General features: G+C 36.4%; 1 protein-coding gene across 5 annotated transcripts in view; it reads right to left on the minus strand.

The window, feature by feature from the left end:
- The window catches only part of NFIB (nuclear factor I B), a 170,479-nt gene that overhangs the window by 17,842 nt on the left and 129,650 nt on the right, over positions 1-22,987 (minus strand). For 2 of the 5 annotated variants that reach the window (XM_062600624.1, XM_062600621.1), the window contains exons 7-10: positions 22,081-22,212; positions 19,608-19,792; positions 7,895-8,033; positions 4,214-4,296 (exon numbers count right to left, since the gene is read on the minus strand). In XM_062600624.1, the coding sequence (XP_062456608.1) occupies positions 4,214-4,296; positions 7,895-8,033; positions 19,608-19,792; positions 22,081-22,212 (539 nt within the window). Of the gene's footprint in view, positions 1-4,213; positions 4,297-7,867; positions 8,034-19,607; positions 19,793-22,080; positions 22,213-22,987 lie in introns of all 5 variants that reach the window. The other 3 variants (XM_062600623.1, XM_062600620.1, XM_062600622.1) reach the window with 2 other exon arrangements.

A 22,987-nucleotide genomic window follows, 5' to 3' on the forward strand; every position in this document is an offset into this window, starting at 1 on the left:
CTGCACTGAAACTGAGTAATATCTTGGCCAAGAAGGAAAGCATTAGTTAGTTATTTTGTTCATTCCTATAGAAAGTTGATTAATTCTGAAACCATTAATCTGTACTTCCAGTAAATCTATCTACCTACCTACCTATCCATCTATCTTTTTATGTTCTTTGCACAGCTAAAGTCTGCAACTGCTATTTCTGGCAACATTCTAGGTAGGTTTGAAGCTTGAAATAATATCAATTTATTTCTAAGTGTTCATTATTTCACAAATCTAATGATTTCATTTAGTTAAGACTATAAACATGATGAGGTTACAGAAAGATCATCTGATATCCATGAGAATTCTGGTCCACTGACCATTAAGACGTTTGTTACTGAATTAATGATTTCTCCATTAAAGTTATATAGCCATAAGAATGAAATTACAACTAAAACTTGGCACAGGGACTCTGTTCACTGTAGAAGACTGAATTTGACTAAGTTACCTCAATTTGTTGTTTTTTTCCTCTACTATGGACTTTGAAACCATGCATCTTCAGAAAGTGCACACACAAACAGTGGGTGAATCAGAGAGAGAAAGGGAAAAAAGGGATGCTGCCACCAACGTGAAGATCATTCAACCTTTTTTGAATACAAAACTCAGTAAAGATGTTTCTTAATGCAGATGACAAGCACAAAGTATTAGATTTGACTTAATAAAATCACCTTACCAATGATCAACAGCAAAATTAAGAAAAATGCCCTCACTTGGGTACTAACTCTTACCATTCCCCCTTCCCCTCACTCCACTGGCCTCCCCCAGGTACACTGCTAACACGTTACCAATGACCAACCCCTGGAAGCAGAAACAGAATCAAAGAAGATCGAGTGGTCAGAAACAACTTGCAATAGGTATTTCGGAGCAGCTGGCATTACATGACTTTTCTACAACAAAATGGTGACTGTTCAGATGCCACTCACACAACAGGCTTGTTTTGTTACTGCTACTGTTACAGTATAGAATACCTGGCATTTCCAGGCAGTTAAACCCTAGAACTACCAGGAACCATAGCAGAAAGTGGACTGTATAGTTACAATTCCTTGTTATAATCTCATCTTTCTAACTATCGATGTAGTATCCTAAGTAATGCCTGTAACACTGCTTTTTCCACAACATTCAAATCAGTAAATGTAAAAATATTACTCCCATAGGTGCTATTATACGCTATCTTTCAAAACTGTATTTAATGCTTCCCATCTAAATGGAAGTATTTCAGATAGTTTGTGCTATAAATTGTTATTGGAAGTCCTAGTAAATTGTCACTTTGTCAAAAGTTTTCCATGTAAGCATGCATTGCAAACTGTGTGATTAACTCCTACATTTATCATTGTTATTGTAATTTGTATTGGCTAAATTATGGATCTTTCAAAAACAAAAAGCATTCAATAATATATGCCAATATTTCTCATAACTAGAAAGAATAAATCTTTATAAAGCCCCCACCAATGAAGTAAAAAATGCACTGGTGACAATATTTATTCTTAAGAGGTCAATGTATATTACAGGGTATGGTGAATGTTTAAAAGATCTCTCTGGAACTAAAACTATTGACTTTCTAATTTAGATTTTCTTTCAGTTAATACAAAATGATTGATTGCTTTTATTTCATGTACCCCTTGATTTTCCTTTTCATTCATCATGGGCTGCTTTAAAACAAATGCATTTAGAACCTGCCACAAGAGTGGTCTCTTTTAAATTGTTGTAAAGTAATGAAAGGACATAGTAAATCAATCTCATTTCTGCCTTACAAAAGGATAGACTTTACTCTATTGAAGTCATTTAGACAATTTCAGTTCTCTAACCCCCACTTCCCCTGACCACTTTCTGGATAATAAATGTATATGACACTGTCATCTCTGAGATTCTTTCAGAATTGAAGAGGATGAGGGTAATTAATTCATTAGAAATTTATTTTTTGTATGTTGTATTTATATACTCATTTATGCATCTGAAAAAGTTTCATTGTTCATTCTGTTCTTGCAAGATTTTCAGTAGGACACACTATTAACCTAATAGTGTACGTATTTTTGTGTACAACCATTCAAATCCCCCCCACACACACACACACATGCATGCACACACACACTCTCTTTCCCTCTTCCTCTCTCTCAGGCAAGCATACACACACATCTCTTACATAATTTACAAAACAACAGAGAATTCACAGTAAAGAGGAAACTATGACACAATTTTTCAACTTATGATATGGCTCACTGTTCAGCAATTGATGTACCTGAATTAATATAATGAGACTATGAAGCAATGTACTTTAGAAGGGAGAACACGACATTCACACAGTGGCACTGAAGAAGAATAAATTTCTATTTATGTAGTCTATATAAGAGCTAATTTATTTTTCCCTTTTCCCTTGATCCATGGGGCCACATGTTTTATCATGAAAGGGAGTATAAAACACGGTGCTTGTAAACACCAAAGGGAATGACCCTTGAGATCACTCTCAAGTTTATATTCCTATGACACTGCTGAAATCTCCACAAAAACAAAAATATATAGAAGATGCATTAAATAAGCATTATGTAATTTACATGTGAGAAGGTGTTTGCAACTCTTTCATGAAATTGAAAGAAGGGGAAGTGGGATTAAGCTGTAGTATATTTATGGAAAAATTGTGTCTATTCATGTGCAGTGAAAAAGAACTAACACTTTTTTGTTCATCTCCAGAGTAACTGGATGTCAGAAAACTGCCAAAGAATACTGTGTAAAAACCTCACATGCAAAATTTTCCAGAAAACATATACAGTGTTTAAAAAGAGAGATCTGTGTGTTTTAGAATATAATAAACACATACTGTACATCTGTCAGGAAGAATTATATTATAGTAGTTATAATACATATAACAATATTTGAGAGGTGAATAAAGCAAAATACCAGAAAATTTACTGAAAAACCAATGGCTGGCAAAAACCACTAATTATCATTTAGTATTTTCATAACTGTGTACAGATGTTTCCAGTTAGGTTTCGCTGGTCAAAAAAAAAAAAAAAAAAAAAAAAAAAAAAAAAAAAAAAGTTGGCAAAATGTCAACAATCTTCAATAAACTCCCATATTTACGATTTTCTCTGAACTCTGCATGTGGTGACCTTTAAAACAGATATACTGCCACCTTGCCCTAGGAGTAGGTAAGGATAGGGTGTTCCATATGAAGCATGGTTTAGCCGTATCATGACAAATACAACAGGTAGGTTTTAACGAAAATGATACAGGCATGTGTACCAACTGTTGATAGGTCCCCAAGCATGAGAACAAAATCTAGTGTAATAAATAATGACTATTTAACAGCTTTTTTCTTCCTGTCACCTTCAATTTTTTTCTTGTAACACTTTACATGCTGTTAATTTCAAAGTTCTCTACTGTTAAGATCTAAGAGCAACATATACACACATCATAAAATAAGTTAAAGTTCTAACGAGTCTGAATTTATTTCTGTTACTAGCAATGTAGGATTTCTGCATTTGCATAGCCTTGCTATTGACTGCAGTTAATTTGTTTGTAAACTATCATTAATCTTGACTGTATATTTTCACAGTTTGGGTAAACACTTCATTTGCATTAAATTTACAGCATTAATGAGATGTGAAACTTAAAATGCTACTGGAAACAAAAATGATGTAAGAAACTAGAACACAAACGTGTTTTTATCACATTTTAAATCAGCAAACCAATTTAAAACTTCTAAAGGAGGAATGACGATTGGTTGCATTGAGTGTTTGGTTTTATAACCCATCTTCTGGAATCAAAATGCAGAAATGTAGGAATAAACCTCTAAAAAATACAAAATAGCTTGAGAATAAAATTTCAACAGCTTAATTTTGCTTATTCTTTACTGATTTTGAAATGAGTACTCACTGTTGTTCCTTGTGCACTTTACTCTTATTTCTAACATCCAATTAAAGGTTATATGTATGAGCTCTCGAAAAATAAAGTAATTGAAAGAAATACTATGAAAAGTCCCTTAGGATGGCACAAACCTAAGAAATATAGTATATGCTAAGCTGACATTTCTTAAAGGGCTTGTTTTTGTTTGGAATAAAGCTAGTCTTCAGAAGACAAATACGGAAAGCCTTCAGATCCCATTCTAACCCGAGATAACAGTGGCAGCACGTAGAAAAATAGTATCGCAAAAGCTTGTCTATATCATTACACCTATGTGAAACTTGCCCACCTGTTGCTGGTGTAGGAAGGATGGGTCTCTTGGGCTTAGTCCCACATATCGATTGGCTTGGGTTGTGCCTGAGGCTGTGTAGGCTGATTAAGGAAGAACAAAAGAGATTGATAAAAACGCCAACCTATCATAACTATTACCCTGTGCAGGTACAGTATAGATATGAGAGATCCAGAGTTATGATTTGCAATATATAGGATGTGTCTGTGTTTTTCTTTTATTTAAACTTTAACATAATGCAAAAGAAAAAATGGACCAAATTTAGAAAGGTATGTGCAAATTCCTATGAACTTCAATGGAAGCTGCATGTGAAAATCAAAATCAGAATCAGAATCAGAATCAGAATGATGACTGTAGTTAAATTAAAAATGCTCTGATTACTAAATATCTTTTTTTAAATCATTTAAAATAATTAAAATGTGTATTTGAAAACATTATTGGCCTGATTCTTATTCCTGTAAAACAAAAGTAAATTTACAACAAAATTTGTGGGATTATGCTGTTGTCACTGTTGAGAGAAAAGAACAAAGAAGTACTAGTGTACACTGATTCTTACTGTTGTGTGTGCCTACCACAAAACTGTAACAGAATAACAAAAATTGGAATTAAAAGCTTAGCTTACTTATGTGGCATAAAATTAATCTTTACAGTACTTTGGAAAAAGGATGCAATCTGATTAGTATTTTCAAGAGAAGGCAGCTATTTTTTTATTGTGTAACATAATACTAAACATTTAACTCCTTCATGCATCCAGAAATAACATTTACTCAGGGGGACCATTTAAGAAAATCTCTTATCCGATAACGTAGCTTAAAGAAATCCTTCTCTGATGGAAAAAGGAATGATAGCTGATGCTGGGACTGGTTAACAAGATCTGGATCCTTCACCTATAGGTTATATTTCCCTCTGACCTTTGTCAGTCATCATTAAAAGTCACGATCTCCTCATGGCTATTGGGGGCGTTTATGAAATGAGGTTGGTGGTCTTACTCCACTTTCCAGTGTGGAGGATCATACTGCAACTTGCATCATCATCATTGCCTAGGAGACAAAGCAGAACTGTGAAAACTGAATATAAATACACACAGTAGCTGGAGAGGAACTAGATGGGAGTACTTATTAAATTCACCCATCAGTACTAAAGTCACACAGCAAACACAAGTAAATGAAATTATTCTGATTCCAAGGTCTTTAAAAAGAGGCTTCTTATAGTAAACAGTTTTTTTAACTGAAAAACTGTCATAACAATGAGTTATTGGAAAGAAACTGTGGTGGAGGCCATAGGATTCCCCAGATATTATCAAAGCCTGCAGTTCTTTCTCATTAAAAACAATTCTGCTGTAGCATTTCAGAATCAAAAGCATTACCAATCATCTACCATTGCATTCTCACCAGGCAGAATGATTGTTAAAATCTGTTACCCAACTATATGTTTTACATATGTATGTATGTTGGTATGTATGTATATTTTGAAACAATATATCAATTATTGGAAATAAATTTAAAATTTTCCCTTAAAATTTATTTAGGTATGATTTTCTCCTCGGGTTATGACCTATCTAAAGAAAGGGTTTTTATGACTCATAATAGAGGATATATATTTTCATACATAATTTATGTACCAGCAGGACATGACTCTTCTTGTTTTGTTGCTTCCTTCATCAAAAAGCTATATTCCTTTGCTTCTTGTTACGTTTGTCTTCAGTTATCAACATGTTTTCGAAAGACCTTACCAAGAAGGTGCGCCATTGCACAACTGTGAAAAGCCTCTCTTTGAATATGTAGCATTTCATGCCATCTCACATGCACAACTGGCACATTCAGATAAAATTTTTACATAGTTATTATTATTATCATTATTATTAATGTGCTGTTGTGGCAGACATTGGATCTTTAGGCAACAGATGGCTTACAGACTATTTTGTAAGCGTGAAGAGGCCCTACTTCAATGATCTAAGCAGTTGTTTCAAAGGTGGTAATCAGGTGTCTCAGTCACAAAGAAATTCAAAGGAACTTGGGTGCCAACTTCTTTAAATGACCTTGAAACTTTAATTCAAACTTTTTCGTTAAGTAGCAGGACAAAAATAATGAACAGATTAGGTCTGCTTTCCTATAACAGTCTCTAATATGATTAGACAACCTGAAGCACCTCAGCATGGTTCTGACGTGGTATTTGTTCCTTCTTCTGCGGGTGTCAGAGACCCTGTTGTCATTGAAGACAGATGTTTGGGCAAGGGACCATTACTTCAAACAAGAAGTAGGATCAAGCCATGAATACTTGAAACTAGACATGAACTCACTTTTCCTGCCTATTCTGGACCAAAATTTGAGAATGTGTTTGCCACTAAAGCTAAGTCTTCTCAAAAAAAGACAGAACTGCACTATAAGCCACCAGAGGGGATACAGATCCAGTGTACTACATAATCCTTTGATCAGACCTTCTGCTACCTTAAATAAATCTATCAGTATAACTGTTAATTTACAGTTAAGTAAAAGTTTATCCAAAAGTTACTCTTATCTCTTTATAATAAAGACATAAGCAATTTTCATCCTTTACATATTGGCTGCTCACATGCATTTGAGTCTCATCTCTGCTTCATATTCTAACATAATTATTTAAACTAGCAAAAAAGTACTAAGTAGGAAGAAATACACAATTTATGGTCTCAGTTAATGATAGTTCAAAAGTTAGGGACTGGAATAAGAATTTAAATAATAAATGTGACTAAAGCAAGCCATTTTAATGTAACAGGTCCTAAAGAAATTCATGGTTTTTTATGAATGCTAAATTTTCTTCCAAGTTGTATGATTAGAAGTATTGCCTAACAGTCTTTGCCACACTGATAACCACTAGTAACACTGGACTATTCAAGTCCAAAAAAAAATCAAAGACAGCAGAAGTGCAGAAAGTAGTTAAAAAATAATCTTCTGCACCACTGGGCATAAGAAATTTATTCACAAGAGAAGAAATTACCCTTTCACAGTAATCCCCGTTCTTATTTCCAAAACTGCAATTCCATTGAAGATAATAGGATAAGTATTATGGTCCTGAACATACAGTAACAAAGAGCTTGAAGCTTAGAAGTTTTTTTAAAAAAAATAAAAAAGGCACTGCACCTACCATCCCTTGTGGCAGCAATGACAAGGAATTATAATTTTCTTTTGCCTCATCATTCATTTTTGCTAAGAATGACACAACCTATATCAGCATGCAATTGTCATAGCTCGGATTCAGTATGTGTTGTAACAAGGCTTGATTTCTTGGAGGAAAGCTCACTGAGGAGCCGATTATCCAATCTCTTTTTGGCACTCCATATGTGGGTCATCGTAAAACCTGCTGTCTGGGTGTGCTTCTCAATGTCTTAACAATGTCCACCTTAGATGAACAATCTCTTTTTTCTTGGTAACAGTCAAATAAGCAGGCTTTTCCCTTTCATTTTGGTTGTCATGTCACAAACATCAGTTCATGTAACATGATATATTAGTTGAAATTTCAGGAGGAAAAGCTTTGCAGCCAGATCACATGTTTGCTCTCCATGTAAAATGATGAGCATCCACTTGGTCAAATAGTAGGAAAAGGCGCCTTTTTCTGGCCTCAACTGAAATCACATTGAATCTTCGATGGACATTTTTTGTTTCCTAGACAAATACTTACTGGTTGCTGTAGGTGAAGATGCCTCACCTTCAGTGGATGTAGTGATGGGTTTAGTATCTGTCATGGTCAGGGTCACAGGTCGCACCGCACTGTGATGGGGAGAGGGTGCCAAAACTGGAGTAAAATGGCCAGGCACTTTTCCTACTACTTGACCACTGCTGTTAGGCTACAAAACAAAACCAAAAGAATTCCTTGTGAAATACACACATTGTGTTTAAGGAACCTACCCACCTATTTCAGGATTTTCCAGAATCCTCCTCACCATAGTACGTACATGTTGGAATATGCCATTCTCATAAACTTGTGCATTTCCATGTGACACTTCCAGCAGACAGCAGATCCTTCCATTCACAGGTAGGCACTACATGCTTAACTTGAAGTACATTTTGATAAGCTTTATTTCTCTCTGGGTGCAGAATCTATCAGATTGTCTTATACTATGCTCGCTGTTCTCACACTGACTGTGAATCATAGTAAATCCCACCATGATGAGATTCAGCTGACCAGGCTCAGGCCCTAATGTAGTAAGTCCAAGTGCAAATGAATGATGCAAAACCCCCATTTTCACACGCTGTACCACTCTGGCTGGGAGCATAACCAAGACTTGACCACAGCTGTCCACAAAGATTGCAAGTACTGGAAGGTTAACTAATAATTCACGTTTGGGGGTGGGGAGAGGGTTAGGATATGATGCACTATAATGCCCGTCTCACAGCCTCTGGCCAACAGCCACCCACCATAAAGCATCTTTCACAGAGATGTTTAATAATGGGAACTCTACAAGTCAAGAGTATAATAGGCCTAATCACCTCTTTTTCTAGATAGATCTGTGATATGTAGAAAAGGCAATCTGCATATGACACAATGATGCAGGTCCCGCATATCTGATCTTGGCAATGTGCACTAGTAAACACACACATTTGTCCAATGTATAAACCTTGACAATCTACATTACTGTAAATACTCCAACAGTAAATAACATGCAGTAAAAATCAGCAACTAGTGAACAGTTATTTCAAAAGTGGCAGATAATTTTTGTTTGAAGCTGATTGTGTGCTCCATTAAAATACAGCTACAACATAAATATTACTGCCAATCTTATTATCAGAAGGATATTGTCAAATTTTAGATTATTCACTTAAAAGAAACAGACTAATAAAGGACCTGATTCAACTGATATAAGGAAAGGTTAAAAGAGGTAAGCATGGGTATGGTAATGAAATAATAACTGTGGGCTGAGATGATTACTGCAAATATGCAGAGAGTATAAACACACACAAGAGGAAGGAATTATTTGGAAAGTACAGGAAGTATAAGCCCGGGGTAATGGAATGAAATAAAGAAGGAGGAAATTTAAGATGAATAGCAGGAAAACTTCCTGGCAGTATGATCTATTAGACTTTGCAAATGCCCCCAAGGGAGACAGTGAGAGCCTTGTTCTTTAGGACATTTAAAACTAAACTAGAAAAAAACACTAGAAAATATGAAGTGCAAACAAAGACCAATCCTGTATTCACAGGAACACAGAACAGTAACAGATTATTTCCCTGCCTAAAATCTTGGGTCCTACTATGAAAAATGATAGCAAAAATATACATTAAAGAGACATGGCCAGCAAACTGCTTCTCTAAAGGAAAATATAACCCTTTAAACTTTACTGTATGTACTGTGAGGGGACATGGGAGTGGGAAGTGTAATGGAATCCCAACATTTCATTTTATAAGATCTTGCAAATACAGGAATTGATATACAAATTTGTCAGGTGGTATTTACCACTGTTTGTTCATATTCATAGTTACATAAATGAAAAGTTACTGTCAGGAGTTTACTGACTTGGGAGAAAATGTCAGCTGCCAAAGCTGTTTCAAAATAAGAAAGCAGCACTGATTCAAAGGAATAACAATACTTTCACATTTTAGATTTCCCCAAATCACTAGTATGCTACAAAGAATTTTATTCACTGGATGAAACATAGCAGTTAGGTACATCTCCCTGCGTTGTAGGTACTCGAGATGAAAATGACATATGGCAGAATACATACAAGGCAATTTACAGAGAACAATATGACATAAAAGTTCACTCAGTATCTGCTTGCACGGTTACATCGGCCATAAGTGGGGAAGCCATTCAGTTATTACATAAATCTTTCCTCAAGAATACAAATGAAACCTTTGTATTTCAGTAAATAGTCATATACAAAATGTGTGCCAAAAACCCTATTTTCTTTAAAATCTATTTTAGCAGTGGTCTAGGGAATTTTATTTTATAGGCTGGATTTTAATGGCCTGGCAGCCTCTAAAACCAGGTGTCTTTGCTACCAGAAATCTGACTCTACTTGCCTTAGAACAAAAGGAAAATTGTAACCAATGTAAATTCAGAAAATCTCTAAGTGTCACCTAAATTAGATTCTCCATGCAAAGAATCCAAGATACTTCAAAACTTAGCAGCAAATACTCTCACTCACTGAATGCTGGTTTCCACTACAGAACTGTGGTAACAAAACCGGCTCTGTAACATGTAAAGGAGGCATGATACAGTTTGAAACATTTGTGGGGAAAACTGTTGGAAACAGAGGCAGGGCTTACTGCACATTCATCTCTAAAACTCCAAAATTCTTGCAAGCAAGCCTTGCTTACTACTTTGGACCTGAGTTTCAGTGTGTTTCTTGCAAACCTGCTGCAGAAGCCAGCACCTCTGGTGCTCAGCACGGCCAAGCCACCGCGCGGGCTGCTGCACGGACAGCCAGGGTCTCAGGGCTGTTTGGTAGTTCCTCACTCAGTCAGTGACCTGCGATGGCAGTGATCGGCTACCTTAGAAGGCTTAGTTTATCCAACAAGCTAAAGTATTGAAAAAAAGAACCAAGATTCCCTTACAACGATTACTAACTTACATTGGAAAATAAGAAAGAAGATTCCAAGGAATTTATGGATTAAAATGGCCAGTGTCATCAGCTTCCAAAAGCAGCTCTGTCTCCAAAGCCAGACTCAAATTAATTAAATGGACGCAGCTGGAGTCCAGCACTATTTACAGCCATGTATCACCTTTTACTGTTCCCTAGCGATCCGGTCAATAGGAATGCAACAGCTCACATGGACTCCAGATTAGTCTTTGTGCATATGGTCCAAACAGTGAACCTTTTCCTTGCTGAATTATACAACAAAGGCTTGCATTCCCATATAAACTATATTTTTTCTGTGTAATACTTATCAGTGGTGCAGAACATCTCCCCACTTCATCCAAAATCAGGGTGAAATCTCATCATTATTGAAAACAACAAGAAAATGCTGCTAATTTTAGTGGGCATGGTTTGTTATCCCTCAAGTCTTTGTATTTTTATTTCTTTTTTTTTTTTTTACTGTGTTCTTAAATAGTAGATATTGTTCCATATCTATATTACATGTAGAACTGAATGTAGACACAATAATATTAAATTGAGGTTTGTAACAGCAAGGGAGAAAAATAAATCCTCCAAAGTAAGGAAAGAAAAAACTCACTACTTTAGTTTGTTTCATTCTTATGCTTCCAGCATTTCAGACTGATGCACATTCAATTTCAAATTCAGTTTTAACCGTTCTACCTGCCTATTAACTGTTTTATTGTATCTTGTCACATTACCCCAATACCTCCGGATTGCATTTTGTTATTTGTTGTACTTTTACTTTTGTAATCTCTAATATTTAGTCCTTTCCTTTTTCATGTAACTTCTGCTTTCACATTTTTCTACTGGTTTGTCTATTGTTTGCAAGGATGTAATTGAATTTGTTCTAAACATTTTTCAATATTGCAAAATACTGTATATTGCAATAACTATTCAAGTGTTATTGCTCCATGAAAAAGATAACCAAAAGGTTAAGTCACGTAGCTCGATGCACCATGTCAAAAAAGATAACTTCTCTCCTACGCTGAAAGTTTTCTTTATTTATATTTTAAATTAACCTCAGTTGCATGTAGTTGTAGTTGTAAACAAGCACGTACCTATCAGGATTCAAACAAATATCTTTCTCCGTCAGTAGTCCCAGTAGATTTTTGGATGTGAACCAAAGTCTTCTCTCTGACACACCTTGTCATAAGAAACGGTACAAAAGATACTTTCTTAAACCTTGAGTGTTTTTCCTAGATGTGTTACATTTGAAAACAGAGCTCAGGAGAAACATACTCTCCAAAATTCTGTTACACGAATGTCATTCACAACAACCCTTCTTGAATCATCCATACTTTCATCTGTCTTGTACGCAGCGAATAACAGTGAAACTGTTAACAAAAAGCAATGTTTAAGTTACTGTAACTAGTTTGCAGCCTAAGAGCATAAAATAATCCTAAACAGATCTAAACATCGTGTCAAAGTTACTGTTTAGGTCTGTCTTCAGACTCACACTGATATCACTGCATTGCTTTATACCAAGTTCGCACTTGTAGGGTTATCTTTGCAAACATAAACCTAAAAGCTTTTTAAAAAAGTTTAGATTCTGCAGTATGGTTGATAGCCACAATGGGATCTCATCAGAACTTCAAAACAAATCAATTACCTCATCCATGCTGACGCTAATGTCTCTGGCACCTCGAGAAAGTCAGTATAAGCTCAAGAACGCTGCCTCTCACGCTTGCCTTAAGCCCCTGCCCCACTTCAGGTTTTCAGCGTGCAAAGGCAGACCCTCTTGGCAGAAACAGCTCTGCAAAATTCCAGATTCCGAATGTTATTAAAAACTGTCTGCTAGAAATAGCTTCTGTGCCTTGTTCTCATTTTAACTTTTGTAGTTCTTTAAAAAGACTGGTTTATGAGGCATTTTAACTCAGAAACGCCTGTCTATTGGGACAGTAACTACTTATACAACAAATTCAAATATTTATTGCATATCATTTGATACACATCCATTCTCTCCTTTTTAAAACAAGTTCTAGATTCTAGTTCTGGTACTCCCCAAAGAGAAACTAATGCACTACAGGTTAAAAATCAACTGCAATCATCAGCCAGAGCAGCAATATGTCTATGCGATGGATTCACAAACAGAAAGATGATGCCTGAGGCACAAACCTCAAGCAAATTGCATGAAGGCAGCTGTGTTAGATAAACAAGCTGTGCATTTGACAATTGGAGAAGCAAAGAGGCAAACACAGTGGAAGTCTGGCAAATTTAGCCCTAATTTATGCAAGTATACTTTTTTTTTAATTGTGTCATTAGTGACTAATTTGATTTTAAGATCTGCAATATATATTCTGGCTTTTTAAAAACACAGTAGCTTGAGTCCCCACAGATTAACCCACTCATGTGTCCAGAGCTGAAGATGCATTGCATGCACTGTCACAGCTCTAATGTAACTAAACTCAGACTAGTCCAATAAGATTAATACCTTATTGTCTGTGCTATGCACAGTTTCAGTCAACCCTTACACCTGAAGCCTCAACAGAAATTCAGAATAGATATGAATATGGACTTTCTTAAAACTGGAATTTACCGTAGCTGTCTTCACTACTGATATTTACTAAGAGATTTACAATCAGCAATCATCCAATCTCCTCTCAGATACCTGTTCACAGATTTTCCCAAATACAAGTATATTTACAACTAAGGCCTTCGGTTATATTTAAGGATAGCTTTTTTTTGTCATTTCACTTCTGCTACAAGTAAAAATAAATCTTCCTGATGCCACAGTAATAACAGTAATATCTATAGATGAGACAGCCAAACCTAACAGAAGTTTGAGATACCTATTACAATAATTTATATATATTACTGATTTTTTAAATGGTAAAATATATTTTCTATTTCAATTTGCACAACATCATTTCTTACAAACTAACTGTATATTTGGAATCTTAGATGTAAATGATTTTCAAAAAAAAAAAAAAAAAAATCAACAAAAGCCAGAAATTATCCACCTCCTGTGCAAGTCCTTGGTAGAGGTACTTAGTGTACTGTATTAGGCACTTCAGAAAGAAGTTTTCAGACTTCCATATGAAATTATGCTACTACAGCTAGTTACTATACTTGGAGAACAACACATCTGCATTCAAAACAAAACCTTTCCATAGAAATGCCATACTTCCCAAGAGTGTTGCCCTACTACAATCAGACCATCAACCTGTAATTATAATCAATCTTGTCTCACTGGATTCAGTGTGTTTGAAAATACATTCAGTCCTTTTGTTCAGTTCTGGTCCCCTGTAACGGTAAAGTCCAGACGCTAAACACCATTTCAAAACCCTCAATTTAATTATTTCATTGATAAAGTTGTAGAAGATTCTGTTCTCCACATTTTTGCTCCCCCACTTCCTGTACAAAAAAGTCCTTTATTAAAAGTGGTCTACTGACCACACCTTTTGTATAGGTTTTGTATAGGACATCCTGATGTAATGTCCCCTGTAGCCATCCAGTGGTTATGTCAGTCCCCCACGGGAGACTGCTGAATGGTACAGGAGGCAATGTCATCAAGTACATGGAAGACATATCCTCAAGTATGGAATTCATCTGAGTAATATAATACAGTATCTCTGATACTCGGGTGTTCTAAGAGCCCTACTAGGAAGACTGTAGAAGATACCATAGGGCAGTTCCCAACAGACCATGGGTTCAATACTTGTTCGTTTAACAAGAAGCAAAGCCATGCGGATTCTTTTTCTGCTGTTGGACACTACCGTAGTAACAGGAGTATGTTTTGCCTTTTTACAGCGCTGACAACCAGGTCTTCCAAAGATGAATCTCACTAGAGTCACTCGCACCCTTGCAACCACAGTAGCTGATTCCTACAACCTATTCTACACAGACCTCACTGGGAGATCCCACACAAGAGCCTCAGGTGGTGTGACATGCAGCTACCTGTCTGCTTGGAGGAATTAGCTTTGGAAAATAAAACAAGTTATTGCCCGTTCTTGTCTGACAACATCACTTCTGTATTGCTTTTTGAGAGAAATCAAGATGTTGACTTTGATCTATAAAGTTTTTAGTCTCATTCATTTGAAAAAGCACCAAAAAAAGTATCATTGGTTCAGCAACCCATGTTCAGACATAGACACCACTAGGCATTCTAGGTGAAGAGTCCTCTGCTCTCAGCCACGATTTTACCTGTAACTTCACCAAATCTAAAGTTGTTGACATGAAGAGCATCCAGCTTTTCTTTGAATATTTGTATTAACAACTGGACAAGTGCATATTACAGAAGCAAAGGAAAGGAAATCTCTTTGCAGATAAGTGTTTGAAAGACATCTTCAGGTTAAACAATGTTCATGCACTCTGGAGACTTGTAACTGTGCATTTAATAAACTAAAAATGAGTAAAGTATTATTAAAATATCATTTACAAGTGCAATTAAAACTTTAAAGCCCTTGTCAGTAGATACTGTTTAGCCAGGATTCTCTCTCTGGCTCCCAATTAAAATTAAAAGTATACATTACCTTAGTTCATCTTCATTAATTTCTTGGAAATTACAAGGACAGGCTTGAAGGAAAAGGTTGGCCAAGGAATTCAAAACTCTTAATGTTAATAAATAAAGGGATAACTATATCAAAGAAACTGCATATACATGTATTACTCGTGTTGGTTTATTCTGCTAGAATTCTTCTTGGAACAAACTAAAAACCCTGTGATGAGCCCAAATAGAGCGTTACTATATTCCCTCTTTCTTGCTAAATGATTGCAGTAGTTGTACTGAAGAATGCCAGAGCATCTGCCTGGAATCCCTTAACAGTGTGCCTATCTTTCAGTGAATAGAAAAAAAAAATAGTCAAATAAGGGAGGAAAATAAGCGGCCTCAGCAGGTTTTAGAAGCAGCTCTTCGATAGTAGTTCAGAAATTTCTGTTTTCAGACAAAGCCAAAGCCATTAAAAATATAGCCACAAAATAGCCAACATCACAACAAAGTACTTTTTAATACTTCTAGGAATTTCAGTCAATATGTGGAGAGCAGTTCATCTGGACTGTAGTTCATAACAAGTGTAAGTCATTTACTGGAACAGGAACAGATATTTCCCCAAATCAGAGGCAGTTTTACCATGCCACTGAGATCTGTATATTTCATCAATCATTTCAGGAAATTTGATTTAAGGGTAAAGTTATGTGTCTTTCATAATCCAGTCCCAAAGGGCTTGCAAGACTTTATGTTTACACCTGGTTCAGCAGAAAGGGGCAGCAGGATCCCTACAATGCTGACCTGTGGAACACCTTTCCAGAAGAGGTCTGCAAAGAAATTCTCATAGGTGACAGTATGTACTTCCCCAGGGTTCAGCTTAAATTTTTGCTTTAACATCATTTTCTTCATCAGCTTGCTTACCTTTCTTCTGTGCTTTACCACATCTTAATCACGAAACACTTCCTTTTAGCGCAATAGGGCACTAATTTTGGAACTCTCAGATTTGCCTTTAGCCACACAGATTTTATTGTGCTTGACGACATTTCTGAGATACCTGGAAGTCTGATTTTAATACACTATATTCAGGATGCTTTGTGTGCACACCTGTGTGCATACACATATGAGGCCAAATTTTCCAAGTCATATGCAAAACTGGAACATCCAGTTGGAATCATTTAAAAAGGATACAGATTTTCAAAATTTGAGACAGCTTTGGAAACTTAAAGCTGCTGTACAAACAAATAAATACTGTGGATGAATTAGACACATGCCAGCTGATTAGTTTTTGATGAAACTTACAATAAGTATCCAATATCAATTTAATTATGAATGAACTAGCACCCTGTCATAATATACACACACTCAAGATAGAAAAAATAAAATAAAAAGGGTTCAGTAGAATTAGTTAATGGCAGGTATAGCAATCCTGAAAATCTTGGGAAACTTTCAGACTACTAGTCAGAGGCAAGTCCAGTTCTATATCTAATAAGATTCATTTCTGTTCAATATATTTGTTTATTTATTCTCCAGGCTGAACAAGGGATAAAAAGCAGATACAAATGAAACGCAAAGCCAAGTCTCCCTTTTGTTTAGGATCATCCATTGTTGCACCATATTTCACTGCAGCCAAAGGGCCTGTTTGAACTTCCTGACTGTTCATCACACATAATTTGAAGTATTTAACATTATGTCAAGAAAATTGCCCACCGTTTCCCCTGTGGAAACCTATGGGAGCTCTATATCTTTAAATTAATTTTACTTAAAGTATTCTATTGAATAGCATGACTGTCTCACTATAATCAGTGCAGCAGTAACGTAATTAATCTCAAAATTGCTGTGGGGAGTACAAGACATCTCAGTTGCTTGTCGTAGCAATCTAAATTAGCGTATTACTGAAAGATGTTGGGGAGGAATGGTTCATTTTAGGTAAATGCTGTCAGGGTATCCATTCTTTCTGTTTCTAAAGCTGAAATTAAAACTATCATCATAGCTCTCTTTTTGAAATCCAAATGAATATGTTTTGAGGTGGGAAAGTATAATTAAATTTGATGTGGTATTCCTACAGATGCAGTTTTGCATTTTATAATAATTAAATTTGTTTGAATAAAAATTCATGTTTTATTTAGAAAAGAAAAACTGGTTTGGCTCAAAGCATGCCATTGTATCAGAACAATTCCCCTTTGTCACTGAAACTTCACAGACGGCTGATCTTTTTCTTCCTAGGAAAAAAACAATTATTCTTGCTATTCTACTATTTTGTATAGCCATCCTGTAACTGTTTTATTAGGAGAGATTTTTGACTGGGCATATGCATCCTCTAATGTAGGGCATATCTCAGAGGTGAACATTAAAGAATTAAATTTAAAAGAGATTCCATTAATAATAGTGATTCATGATAAAAAATTGCAGAGAACTGCTGGTGCAGATGACCTGAATCTCATATTTGGTGTTGTTTAACCCTGTGCCTTATTCTCAGGAACTAAATCAAACATCAAATGAAATGAAAAACATTACCCTAATAAAAGGTTATGAAAGGTGACAAAAGTAGTAAATCAAAGAGTTTGGCCTGTTATTCCCTCTGGTGCCACAACACAAGAATAGGAAATATTTTCAGTTTTCTGCTACTCTGAAAGCATCAGCAGAATAAAACGTGTCTTTTAAGGATTATTTTTTTTAACTGCAGATAAAAGAAGTAAGTATGTTCTCAGGAAAAGAGTTGAAACAGCTTATGCTCAATGAATACACTTTGCAATACTATTGTCAAATGTCTGAAACAAACTCAAATACTTCATTTAGATGTTATATTATTTCACTGGTGACTTGAAGCAAAATATTCAACAAATCAGAAAGAATGTCACCTACTCTGCTCTTTTAATGTATAAGAAATCAAAATGTAAGTAAAATCAGCACTAAATAATTAAAGAAATGTATAACACTAAGGGCTTGATTGAACTTTGCATATTATTTCCCTTTATAGCGCCTAATTAAGACATCAGTTAAAAAATAACCCAATCGAACTCTTAAGATTTTCCACACTGAATTAATACTAAGGACTTTTAATGGATGTCTTAATTAGACTTTGTTGTTCATGGAAATTTTACACAAATTAAAATCAGGTGCTGAATGCACTATCCCCAGCTGAGTCGCAGCAAAAAATGCAATATGGGAGTGAAAGACTTTAATCTATGCACAGAGAGCAATTTGTAGTTTAAAGCTGACATACTCTATTTTCACTTTTTTTGTTTCATTTGGATTGATATTGTAACCAACAAAAATCATTCTCTCCATTTAGAGTCTTCCCTTCAAAGTAAAGTGTGATTTTATGGGCAGACACATCTTTTCAAATGTGCACAAAGTCATGCAGCTGGTCCACAGCATTAGCCAGTGGAGACAACAGCCACAGCAACCTTCAGGGCAGCCCACAGAGATGTTATCTGTTATTCAGCACAGAAACTTTGATTCAGTCTCAAGTTGTCTTGCTGTTGCGCCTGAAATGCACACTAAAGGGCTTACTAGTTTTTGTAAACAATGTTATCGCAACAATCCCTTCATCCCTGATACGGCAGCCCTTCCAAAGAAAACTGGTTCCTGGGTGCAGGAAAACCTGAGCGCTGTCACTTCTGTTTATATTCCCAAGACTCTGCTGAAAACACGCTATAGCACAAGCTACAGGACTCCACAGGAGCACCTCAGAGAGGGCAGCAACACCAGATACCAGACCGAGCAGTGAAGACTACCTTCCACTGACACTGGAAATATTCCAAGTATTGACGGACCAAGACTCAACCGCAGCTCATCCTGTAGCGCAGATCACATGTTAACGCTACGTGCCAATGCTATCATGGAAAGCTGTTTCGCACAGAGCTTTTACAAATTACTTCTCTAATGAAAACCACATTAAATTCCCATATCAGAAACAAGTTTGAATCAGTGCAGCAGCCAAGAACTGAACTGTTGTTGCATGTTCTCCACAAAACAAAGGAAAAACCAGTCTATGGGTCCATGCTGTACTCACCACAGTCATGTTTTTGCATCTGGGCAAAGAATTGCCAGGTACCTGTGAAATAGCACAAGCATTGCCCTGACAAAGTTGACCTTCATTGTGGGTCTACAAAAACACCTTTTTGCCCACATGTGTGCGTGTGCACCTATGCACACCCGTGCACCGCTGGCTGGGCCCTGCAGCAGCAGTGCAGCGCCCGGTGGTTGTGACCCAATATCCATAGTGGACGTGTCTACTCTGCTCCCTTTATTCAACTGTGTTTAATCAGAAAACTTGTGGAATCACTTGTATTCCGCCTTGGAGCTTGCTCCAAGAACAGAGCTAGTGAGGTTCGGGCCTATGTACACATTCTTCACAGGATCTTTTTTGGAGCATTCACAGTGTTTTACAGTACCTGGCTAGTCTGTGGACTGGACGGGTCGTAGGAAGGTACATAATTCTTCAGCGTATCCTGAGGATTCAGGTGGGGAGGGTATCTGATTGTTGGATGAGAGAAGTAGCTAGATGGGGCAGGAGGGAGAATAGCCTGTGCTGGAAATGGCAATGGTGAAGGTGGAGGAGGAGTTCGAGTTGAGATGACTGGAAGAGATAAAATAAAATTAAAATTACTTTTCATCTTGTTTCATCTAAAATTCTTCACCTCTGCATTACAGCGAGAAAAATATAAGTCAGTTATAAATCAATACACTGTACTCCTGCTTCATGGTCCTTTACAGAAAAACTTCCATGTCCTTCTCTCACATAAATCTCAGACAACGGGAAGGGCCTGCTCTTCCAAATTCATAAACTCTATGTTTAGTTTTGTGGGTTATGCCATCCTATTATTTCATTTTTTCTTAAACATAATGATGATTATCCAGCATAAAAGACAACCAATGTACAAAATTTTCCTCTCTGGAGCTCAAATATGTAAAACAAGTATTTTACTAAATAAATAAAAATCTACATCTTTATCCTCAGCAATACAACAGAGAACAAAGTCACTGAGTCCTAAGAAATAGCTAGTCATCTCTCAATGTATTGTACTCTACCTGCCTCATGTGGGGAGGGGGCAATAACTGCTAAGCAATAATGCCATGAATAATTAGCTGACCTTTGTGAAAATGCTAATGAACACTCAACTTCAGGGCCTGGGAAACCATTCCATCCATTGAAAATATCCCTGGCAAACAAAAAGGCATCTATCTTATACATATTTTTCTTTGCATTCTCTTTCTTCTCAGCCCCTACAAACATACACTTGTCTATCTATAGACTGTATGTAAAGTCCAAACAAGCAGCAATGTTTTCCCAGTGAAAGGAATGTACAGAATGTCCTGCTACTGCTGAGTCGCCAGGCTGGAAGCAAGAGCATCACTCCACTATGCTACACAATAATCCACATTACACCCTTATTACATATCTAAAGAGCACTTCTCATATCTTCATTTTTTTTCAGCTTAATTTTTAAACGATTTTCTATTTTTGAGCTGAGAACAAGTAAAAGTTAGCTTAGGATAAAATGGCAGTAGGAATGTTTCAAAGCTGCTCTATCTTGTAGTCAAAAGCCTGAAAATCTCAAAAGATTGCTCACTGAGATAACAGAGTAAGGTACCCAGAATGGTAACCAGGTTTCCTGGCAAGTAAATAGCTCCCATACAAAATTAGGTTACAACTGTTGCTTAAATACACCTTAAAATTATACACTAAAGCAGAAATAAAGATCTACACATACATGAGGTTAGGGTCAAAAAATAATTACAGAAGGTTCTTATTTGACATATTTATCTTACTGGAATGACAGTCACACCAGCTCAGTTTAATTACAAACATTAGTTAGTAGTCTGACATGTGAGAGCTGTGCAACACAAGCACAAATGAACAGGAATATATCTGTTCTGTCTCACGCACCATCTCTGATGTGATTAAGTATTTTCTGATGGTGGAATTGTTACAGAGACCAGAATGAGCCCAGATTGACTTTTAGATCACAAAGTGGATGATAGAGAGGGGAAAAAAATCTTTACACATAAATTGAAAGACAGGAACTCACAATCACATGGAAATTACAAACCACAGATTTTTCAAAGCAGCACACGCTACAGAAAAAAGAATGCTCAAATCTGCTTTTCTCCTCCTGTCACCCTTGCCTGCTGAAGTACTGCATCCCTTTATATGCAGTTTGCAAGGAGACATGATGAGCCACTGAGAGATTTCTGAGTGCCAAACCCCAACCTGAAGAATCAGGGTCACTCTCATCTCTAAAATTAAACAGACCATGCTGCTAGAATTTCGCTGTCATTTCTGATAAGCATTCATGATAACTTGCAGGCCATCAAGTGTCTTCTCCACACTTTAAGTGAAGTTACACTATGGATTTCAGGCAAGAGATGATGAGAAATATTTATCAGGAGTTTACCTCTCCGGACAGAGTTCAAAAGAAGCACTGCTACCTTTTTCATTGTATCACACATTCAATGTGATTGTGACTTCTCTTGTGTATGAAATCCTACCTACTATGCCACGTAAACATGATGTAGTCATAGCAACAATAACAGAAAAAGGTGCAAGTGGAAGGAGGAAAGACTAGGATGGTTTTTGTTTCTCTTTCTTTGTACAGTTTACAGCCTATTTTTTCCTTCCATTGGCTCCCTAAGTCCTTTCCAGTGACTTGCAACAGTCAAGCTACCTGAGATGAGTTTAGTAAGCATTCCTGCAAGGATATCTGAACCTCTGTAATGTAATTATCTCCCTTTCCACTCTAAGGAGTAAGATATTTGGTAGCAGGTCTCCAAGAAAATCTACACAAACGCATCAGTATCAGACTGTAGGAAAGGAGGAGAAAGCAAGCAAAAGGAAGGTATTTCTTCCTCCTCCATAGTTCTCACCACTGTGTGCAACTCCTGGGATTCCTGGGTGATGATGCTGGGGAAAAGTGCTCAGTCTTGGTGAAGAATCCTGGGGGGATGTAGGACTAAACAAAGGCTTTTCAGGTTTCTTCATTGTAGGAGACGACATATCTGCAATACAGGAACAACAGAAGAGTGACATTAGTTTAAAAGCCCTGTTTCTGGACACATCGTTTTGTAAACTGAAGATATTTATTTCTACAATTCTTACATAAATGTTGTTTGGTGACCCAACTCCCTTATGACCAATAAACTAATTTTAAACTATTGCCTTCCAACTTGAGAATGAATAATAATCCACTAACTGGTCTTTGTCCTCCAGAACAGAAACCACATTCCTTGCATACCAGACAAGTTGAAAAGTGAAGAAATACATGCCTTCAGAACCTCCCTAGACACATTTCAAATACAGAGAACTTCTCCAAATCATCTGCTCCTTCAACAGCCGCATATTCTTTATTGTATTTTTTAATGGAACACCTACGATCAGGTGCGTAGGGTAACTGCCATAAACATGCCTTTTTATGTCATTTATTGTTTTGTTATTTCAAAACCTATCCCTTACCCTCCCCAAGAGTAGTGAAACAATGTAACCTTTCTAGGAAGAGAGGATACTTAAACTTTTCCTTCATATTTTCCATGTCTCAAGGAGGGCCATCCCACCTCTTCCTTCCAGTTTCCCCATCAACAAGAACATCTCTTTAGAGCTCACTGCATGAAGGTAACATAACAGCAGTGACAAAGAATAATTTCTACAACACAGGGTTATTGGTATAGCATAAAGCAATCTTACTCTTTCTGAAAGCTTAAATTAATTTAAAAACTTTTAGGATACTTAGCACCAAATTAAATTATTTCAAAGTTAATTATAACATTTATTTATTTT

The sequence above is a fragment of the Rhea pennata genome, chromosome Z (assembly GCF_028389875.1).
Source record: "Rhea pennata isolate bPtePen1 chromosome Z, bPtePen1.pri, whole genome shotgun sequence".
NCBI lineage: Eukaryota > Metazoa > Chordata > Aves > Rheiformes > Rheidae > Rhea > Rhea pennata.